Genomic DNA, 9,264 nt, shown 5'->3' with positions numbered 1-9,264 from the left:
GCGTGGATTATTTCCAAATTCAACTAATTTCCAAATTGTATTCAATACAGAAATGATACGCAACCACTACAATAATGTTGGCATGTTAAGGCTGAATACTTTTATTAGTTGACATTTATCTTAAATACAATAAAACAAGCAGAGCTGAGCAGGTTCTGTAAGGAGACCTTTCTATTTCAACAGCTAGATCAAAATCTTAGTTTGAAAAAGGGGAAAGGTAGCGAGATGTCCTCACAAAGTGAGATGCACTAAAAGTGCACTAGAGGGGCTCCTTGACTTCAGCAGTGAGCTCTCCTCTAATCAAGATCCAATGTCCAGTAAAAGATTAAACAAATACAAAAAGTTAATTTATTTACACATTGGCTCTTTCAACCTTTTGATAACATGAGGAATGGAGCTCTATACTAGCTATCTCTGTGATAGCCAAACCAAATCTGGGTGTATTTAACATAGTACAACATTCAAATATCAGACTACATTACGTGGAATTCAACACACCCATTATGTGGTGTTCTAATAGAAAATACGCAATTATCACAATTTTCCAACCAAAACATTTACATAGAGGAAATGTGAAATAACACTAAAAATAAGAGGCCACTTGACAATGCCAAAATGAAGTTCCATGAACTGTTGTTTTCTGTGTATGGAGGGAGGCAGGTGCAGTGTTTCGGTTTTAAAAAACAAAAACTAAATATTTTTTGTGGAGAGGAAGGAGGGTGAACTCTGCCTTGGTTGGCTGACCCTCGTCTTAAGTCCAGACAGGAGAGAATTTGATGTCCAGTCACAGGGCCCAGCCTGCTCTCCATCACTGGGGGGCCTCCTTGTCCCCTGGCTGGGGGGCTGTCTCAGGGAGCTCCAACTTCTCGCACTCAGTCAGCTTCAGGGTTAAGTGCTGGGCGATCTCATTGGGGTCAGTATACAGAGCAGCAGGGACGTTCTGGAAGACAAAGAGAGGGAAACAAACTAAATGTCGTTGTCTATCAAAAGTCAGATTTTCTAGATATTGCCATTGATTAATTGTTCTCCATTTACAATAGTGGTATGATTGCATCAGCTGGACAGTGGCATCTATGCATGTAGCATTAATGTTTTGGACAATATTTTAGTGATGTCACTGCACGATGGTGAGCTTGCTCTGACTTGCCAGCAGACTTCTGCTATACATGTACTTTGCAAACAGAAGAAAATTCTCACCTTCAATTCTGAAATTTTGCTTTCCCGAGTGCTAAACTCTCTGATCATGTAATTCTTTCCAGTCTGTAAAGAAAACCAGGGTAAACGATGACTCATTTCATAAGTAGGCATAGCCATTTTGTAGTTGAAGTTAAGTGAGTGATGTCCATTTCCTTCTAAAGTTATCCACAGAATTTGATTCCAATGCACATCCATTCTGGTGGTTACCGTTAATCGATTGCCATTTCCCAGGAAAGCCCAGTCACACTTGCCTCGTGATAGAGCCGTGTGTCATTTATCCGGATCAGAACTCCATCCACTCGCAGGAAGAACCGCAGAAGCAGGAAGAAACTGGTAGGCATCACTCTCTGTATCATACACAAGTGGTTAACAAGAGGGTGTCATTCTTCAAAACCTCCTCAGAACAAATGAATCTGCCTCTCAAAGATGCAAGCGTTTAAGAAAATTCATTAAACATAAGTACAATAGGGGAATAAAAAAATTGCCTTTTTTATTCCTGGTCTTACAGCCCCCGCAAGGGCATGTCTTTGGTGCTTGTCACACGGCCACAGAAATCATATGGGGCGAATGTGCATCATCATAAAGTGTCAGTTCCTGTCTGAAAGTGGCACTCACTATTTTGACGCTGATCATGGACACGCCGTGGTCGTGAAGCTCGTCTTCAAACAGCAGCACGTCATCGAAGAACATGATCTGCTCTCGCGCCTTAAGCTTCTCCATGTCGATGCGCTCCGACGTTTCTGTCGCCTAATGGAATAGCAGGGGTGTATTCATTAGTGCACACCGTAGCAAAAAAGAAAACGTTTTGCAACTGAAAAACACGTTTCTTATTGGACACATTCAGGTAGGTAGGTCCCTCGGCCTGTTTGCCTCCATTTGGTTCCTAATGAATAAGGCAATTGACAGCTTGAGATAACATGTTTCTGAATATTAAGCCTATGCGAAAGAACAATTATGTTCCAGGCTGACTACATTGCAGTTGTTGTATTGCATCACCTGATGGTTGTGTTCCACATCATTGACGGTGCAGTCAGACGTCAGACTGACATATCATATGGTGTGGTTAGTTGATATGTTAATCACCTAGCCAGGCATTGTGAGATCTGGCAGGCGTCTGCAATGTAGTCGGCCTGAAACGCAGCCAATGACTTGGGGGCGAACCCTATCTTCCACTTACGTCGAATTTACACTTAGTCATGCATCAATATCAATGTGAGACTAAGCTAAATTTTGACTTAAATTGAAGTTAAGATTTGCCCCTTATTTTGTCATGTGTTTGTTTGGGATATTGTTTTGTATCCACAGTATGAACTGAAAGGCCTTTCACCCTCATCTGCAGGTCCTCTCCTAACAAAGTGCCTCTGTAGTCTGTGGTATATGTCCAGTCGTAGTGTTTCACCGCCTCTTTGGAGTGTTCAGAATCGGCCCTGGGAATACAACCACATGACAACAGTCAGATTCAGTCTCCATAATAGTCTGGTAATTGACTGATTATTCAACACTTTTTATCCAAACAATTTAAAATGCCATAGTTTTTTTTTAAAAATCTACTTCACCAGCATATAGACAATGAAGGTGGATAGTTTTATCACAGTGGTATTATGATAGTGGTTGTACCTGCTCTCTTGCCATTCCTGTGCACAGGCCACTTTCACAGAGTCCTGCATGTTGTTGACCCTCTTGAGGGCATCGATGGCGTTAAACTCGATGCCATAGCCGTCTGTGTGCTGAATGCGTAGAACGTTGTCCCCAAACAGCATCTCTGGGAGCGAGGGCATGTGCATCTCCTCCCCTAACCTGAGACAAAACTGTCAAGATTGAAACCTGAACAACTAACCTCAATGCAGCTAGCTAAGTAAGTTACATTTACATTTTAGTCATTTAGCAGACGCTCTTATCCAGAGCGACTTACAGTTAGTGAATACATATTTTTTTATACTGGCCCCCCGTGGGAATCGAACCCACAACCCTGGCATTGCAAACACCATGCTCTATCAACGCTACATCCCTGCCGGCCATTCCCTCCGCCCATGAGTCTCCCGGTCGCGGCCGGCTGCGACAGAGCCTGGATTCGAACCAGGATCTCTAGTGGCACAGTTAGGAGTTGATAATATTTGAATGATTAATGTTGGTGTGCAACTATTTAAAGTAAGACCAAGTTGATAAACAAGCTCCCCAATGTAGACTAAACCTTAAGAATACTAAACAGACAACATTTAAGAAAAAGTTTCTTCTGACACAAAATCAGCAAAATACTTGGAATAGTTTACCGTTCAATGTCCTTAGATTTCATAATGTGGGTTTTTGCTGCAGTCACTTTCCATGGTCCGAATATGAAGTCTTGCTTACTGCTCTTAAACCCATGGGTCATCATGGCTGACAAATTGGCCAACATCAACTGTAAATACAGTCAAACCAAACCCAGAGAAGTAAATAAACATATGATAGTACATGCAAGTACAGGGTACATTGCATATCGACCGTTGCAGAACTGTAGATAGTTGTGTACATTCGGCCCTCAGATGTTAGCTAGCAATCCAATGTCTTTATTAGCGAGTTGTAAAAGTACCTAGGTAGGAGATATATAGTTAGCTATTACAAGTAAAGAACACAATTCCTACTGTAAAGATTCTCCGCTGTACAGGCTTGATAGCTAGCTAGCTAGTTATTAACTTTTCTAGCCTTCCTAACTAGCTATTGCAAAATTCAACGTTATATAAAATAAGAAGCAGGTAGCTGACAAAACAGCCAAACGTGTTAATGGAGTCGAAAACAACAATGCAGATTAAGCGTTCCACAATCTTATTTATCTAGCTAGCTAACTGCGCCTCCGGCTGTTTTGTGACAAGCTGGCTGGTTCAGCATCACTTCAATCATCATACTAGCTTGTTATCTTAACTTCATTACTAATAAGATATACCTCCAAAATCAATAACCTACTGACAAGAGACTTTATGGAAATACAAATCAAAGATTCAATTCAAAAGAAAGGTAAAAGTTAATACACTTACTCCAGTATTTTGATTGTCAGCTAACGTCCATGAAAGAGAGAGCTTCACAAAAACGCTTCCGACGTACTTTTCATTCTACTATTATATGGTTCCGCCTCCAGAAAATACAGTAAATCTGTACAAAAAACAATATATTTATTTGTTGCTACATGTCCTAAATGTAAGATAGCATGCTGTGTTTATACTAGTTGCTCTCTAAGACAGGTCTCCATCAAAAATACATTTCACAGAAATAAAATGTTTAAAAAAATGTTTCAATACATTTTTAAAAACATATCTATATCTTTTTTTAACTTAAAATGTATTACAGCTTCACTTTTTAAATGTTGTGGATTTGTTCTGGGCTGCCACCCTGACATAGAGAGAAGATTACTGGTATCAATGACTGGATTAGCTGAAATTAACATAATCAGAGGCATTACAGTATGAACAACCATTCAACATTAATCCATGGCCTAACGGCCTGCAGTGTGTCAAATTGTTTTTATACGTATCATTAGAACAGACAGCCTACAAGCAAATTCGATTTTTTTTTATTCCCCAGTCAAGTGTCCCAAACATGGTGGTTCTGAGAAAGTCCTACACAATTCATCTGTAGCTAGGATCCCATCCTAGGATTTGGTACATCGGGTGGTACTGTCTAATGCCCTTGTCTGTGTTGGTATAGCAGTGGAGAGAGGAATTGGATGATGGTCTCCCAGTGTTGAGTAGACCATGTTCTCAGTCACAGAGGAGACAGTGTGGCCAGGTTCTTGGGACGTTCCAAGAGGAGAAAGGTGTGTGACTCTCTCTGGAGAACAATCAATGTGACATTGATCAAATGGACCAAATGCACTGTAATACAGTATGTTTGATTGAGAAATATGTCACAAATAATTCCCCTAGAAAAAACCTGACTCCTAAACATTACTGTATGTTTATGATTTGTACTGTAATTGGAAATGTGCGCTAATAGTTTTAATACATTTTTGACTGTTTTCTATTGCATTACACATCTAGTGCTTGATACTTAAAGATGCACTCTCAAACTCATGTATCATTTCAGCCAGTAGTTTTGAAAGTGGTGCTCACCAGCCAAAACGGGTCCCCGTTTTTTGTGTACCACTTCATCCAATTTTGTGCTACGTCATACATTTTGTGTCATATGTTACGGATTTTGTCATTCGTATGATGTCATATGAATTTTGCAATTTGTGTGATATATTACAAACCTCATTCGTGCAATATGTTATGAATTTGTTGAGCTTAAGATCCCAGAGTGCATCTTTAAAATATCATATCATGCTATCACGATATCAAGCATGCGAGACAGAAAATCTAATTACTCACTGAAATATGTACACTTGATGAATATGATGATAAGGATTACTACAATCAAGACCGCTCCAATGCTGACCACAATCAATAGCCAACTCACTGGGAAACCTAAAAAACATTAGGAAAAGTGTGTGATATCCATTAAATAATGAGAAAAAAGTAATTGACATACAGTATCCCAGAACATAATTATTGCCAGAAAGAATGTGGTCCTCTGTAGCTCAATTGGTAGAGCATGGTGCTTGTAACGCCAGGGTGGTGGGTTCGATCCCCGGGACCACCCATATGTAAAAATGTATGCATACATGACTGTAAGTCGCTTTGGATAAAAGCGTCTGCTAAATGGCATATTATATTATTATTATTAGAATAGAAGTTAGATCAGTATATAAATATATCCACCATCCTCTTAGAATGGTGATCGAATGGAGGTGAGCTCCAAAAGTTTTGGGACAGTGACACATTTGTTGTTGTTTTGGCTCTGTACTCCACCACTTTGAATTTGAAATGATACAGTGAATATGAGGTTAAAGTGCAGACTGTCAGCTTTAATTTGAGGGTATTTTCATCCATATCGGGTGAACCGTTTGAAATATAACCAAAACAAACTGCAAATGTATCCAACAAATTTGTAGAGTCAAAAATTTGATGTAGTCGTTGCGTGCTACGAATATGGGACCAAATACTTAACTTTTTACTACTTGAATACACATATAAGCGAATTTGTCCCAATATTTTGTTGGGACTATGTACTATGTACAAAAAGTGCTGTAATTTCTAAACAGTTCATTTCAAATCCAAACCACAAAAAATATGTCACTGTCCAGTATGAAAAATGTATGCACTCACTAACTGTAAGTCACTCTGGATATAAGGGCATCTGCTAAATGACTAAAAATGTCCCAATACTTTTGGAGCTCACTGTATCACAAGATATTATGGTAAAGTTGTGTAGAGCACCAAAATCATATTACATAGATATAGAAATCTACATGTTACATTGTCAACTAGTAATACTGACTTATTAACACATAGCTCTCACCATTGGACATGACTGTGTGATTGACAGTGATAGGCTGGCTGAGAGCAGAGTGGTTGACCAAGCAGAGGTAGAGGCCAGTCTGGCTGGGTCCTGAGGACAGAGGCAGGTAGGAGTGGAGGGTGAAGGAACCATCTGGGTTGACCTCCTTCTGCGTGTCTGAAAGTGTGGTGTTGAGGAGCTGACCATCTTTAAACCACACCTGCTCTATGGTCTCTGGGTAAAAACCCTGAGAGGAGCACAGCAACATGGGAAGTCCACCACTGGACTCCTTTACATCAGACACAGATACTACAGGAGGGGCTGGATACACAAACAGAAAGATGCAGATGCAGAAATAAAAGGGTAAACAAACATTATTTTCAATTTGGAGTCAAGTAGCATTCACATATCATGTTGTGATCACAGGGTCTTAATGGTTTTACATGTAGATTGTAGTTCTATCAAGTATTTTCAGAGATCGTTAACCTGTTACACAAATAGTTATGTTTTTTGAGAAAACTTGTTCAGGTGGAGGTGCAGCTCTTTTCACTTCACAGGAGTAAAGTCCAGCATCATTTATCTGTAGTTTCATCAGTAAAAATGAGATCTCTTTAGTCTCATTATTCCAAATCATTCGTACACTTTCTTTACAATTCTTCGGCACCAGCCACTCTTGTCTGTTAAACTGATGAAAGCACAGCACCTCTGTTCCTTTTATAGTTACTGTAAATATTTCAATGTCATAGGGTAAATTGTGGGTGCAGTGGATCGTCACTGAATTTCCTTTGTGTACTATGACTGCTGTTGGATGTTTTGACAGTGTAGTTAGGGTCTGTAAACCTGTAGAAAAAGAGATCAGTGTTGATCAATCTGAGAAAGCAGGTGATGAAGTGATTTAGGTCATAACACACCTGCTGACAATTGTAAAATCATTTTAAGTCACTTCACTTCCCAGCTCCATACTGGCTGGGACACATGTATTAATAAGTCAATAAATGTAGGGCCTGTCTCAGCAAGTCTCTCAGCAATCACTTTTCATTTCAGTTCAATCATTTTTATATTTCAGAAGTGAATGCACTGATGCTTTCTTATGCAATCATAAATTACAATTTGACCCTTGATGCTGCAACCCCCCCCACCCCAACACACACACACACATTACCTGAGTGGAGACTCAGAAGTATTGCCAAATGCAGAACAGAAGAATAGTGTACCGACATCTGGTCCAAAAAGAGCAACGACACAAAGATAAGATAGTTATTTTCAACACTAAATTTCAGTGGTTTTTCACCCTACACATCCTGTGATGACAAGAGGTACAGCATGTAAAGTGTGGCTTGTATCATACACTGAAAACATACATGGAAAGACATAAATAACAAACACATTTTATTTTGAATGCTAGACATTAAAGTATGTTGAATATTCCAGTTCTATAGCAGTTTTTGTTGCAAGCTTTCTGACACAGAAGTGTGGAGTCTTGTGGACCTAAAGCATATGCACGTCTCTCAGGGCGTAGATTTAACAGAAGTTGAATACAAAATCTCCCCCATTCAAGAAACATTCAGTTTACTCTCATATTCGACTCATTTTGCCGTAATGCAGTTAAAATAATATTTTTAACATTAAAATATAACATTTTCCAACAAGATGGAATAAACAAATCTGTTTGAATACTCACCATATATATTAGTTAAAGACACTTGCATCCAAATCCTCAAGATATGCACTGTACTTACACCCTCTGTGTTGCTGTGTGAACTGTGTCATCACCACTATGACTTAAATCCTCATTGCATCTCTGTGGTGTCAATTTCCTCACAGAGCAGGTTCAATGTGTGTGAGTCTAGTGCTTCTGTGCTCAAAATCTCAGGTTAGCTCGAAGGTGGGTGCTAGCTGCCCTCTAACACACAACACGCCTTGAGTGACATCCTGTACATTTACAGACCCAACTACCCAGTTCATCTCATGTGATTTTTTCACCATTGGGTTTAACTACTGATAATGGTTTGACTTGTAACCCTAGTTAGCATGGTGAATCCAGAATTAGCTATTTTCAGATTTATTCTAAAATACACAAACATACATATTATCTTTAGAAATATCTTTCACATACTATAACAAAACATTGAAACAGTTTGCAACAGCATGCAGATACTCAGCCCATGGTCATAGGTTGAATTGAAACGGAGAGTTCACAATTTACAGTGAGGGAAAAAAGTATTTGATCCCCTGCTGATTTTGTACGTTTGCCCACTGACAAAGAAATGATCAGTCCATAATTTTTATGGTAGGTTTATTTGAACAGTGAGAGACAGAATAACAACAAAAAAATCCAGAAAAACGAAAAAATAAATTGATTTGCATTTTAATGAGGGAAATAAGTATTTGACCCCCTCTCAATCAGAAAGATTTCTGGCTCCCAGGTGTCTTTTATACAGGTAACGAGCTGAGATTAGGAGCACACTCTTAAAGGGAGTGCTCCTAATCTCAGTTTGTTACCTGTGTAAAAGACACCTGTCCACAGAAGCAATCAATCAATCAGATTCCAAACTCTCCACCATGGCCAAGACCAAAGAGCTCTCCAAGGATGTCAGGGACAAGATTGTAGACCTACACAAGGCTGGAATGGGCTACAAGACCATCGCCAAGCAGCTTGGTGAGAAGGTGACAACAGTTGGTGCGATTATTCGCAAATGGAAGAAACACAAAAGAACT

The 9,264-nt window shown here is 39.4% G+C and overlaps 1 protein-coding gene across 2 annotated transcripts; it reads right to left on the bottom strand.

Annotated features, from left to right (window-relative positions):
* Window positions 1–77: 77 nt before the first annotated feature.
* LOC311142417 (TIP41-like protein) lies at window positions 78–4,279 on the bottom strand. 2 transcript variants are annotated; one of them, XR_014614303.1, is made up of 8 exons: window positions 4,209–4,279; window positions 3,468–3,595; window positions 2,815–2,994; window positions 2,525–2,624; window positions 1,813–1,944; window positions 1,405–1,544; window positions 1,198–1,260; window positions 78–940 (listed from the first exon to the last, which is right to left on the bottom strand). XR_014614303.1 is itself a non-coding variant. In XM_084178064.1 (8 exons), exons 2-8 carry the CDS (start codon window positions 3,590–3,592, stop codon window positions 809–811), a joined length of 828 nt encoding a protein of 275 aa, XP_084034190.1. In that variant the 5' UTR covers window positions 3,593–3,595; window positions 4,209–4,279; the 3' UTR covers window positions 78–808. The 2 variants fall into 2 exon arrangements, 1 of the variants encoding a protein (XP_084034190.1); XM_084178064.1 differs by having other exon boundaries at window positions 1,449–1,544.
* Between the last annotated feature and the right edge of the window lie 4,985 nt (window positions 4,280–9,264).

Source organism: Coregonus lavaretus (genome assembly GCF_964263955.1).
Source record: "Coregonus lavaretus genome assembly, chromosome: 15".
Lineage (NCBI taxonomy): Eukaryota > Metazoa > Chordata > Actinopteri > Salmoniformes > Salmonidae > Coregonus > Coregonus lavaretus.
The sequence above is the reverse complement of the archived record's forward strand: the minus strand, read 5'-3'. Positions and strand labels throughout refer to the sequence as shown.

Bases quoted from the DNA above. Each gene is read 5' to 3' on its own strand.
- LOC311142417 (XM_084178064.1), bottom strand. From the start codon at position 3,592: ATGTTGGCCAATTTGTCAGCCATGATGACCCATGGGTTTAAGAGCAGT. The intron at 2,995-3,467 runs GTAAACTATTCC...GTTTTGTCTCAG, and splicing joins AAATCTAAGGACATTGAACG to GTTAGGGGAGGAGATGCACA. The intron at 2,625-2,814 runs GTACAACCACTA...TTGTATTCCCAG, and splicing joins CAGGAATGGCAAGAGAGCAG to GGCCGATTCTGAACACTCCA.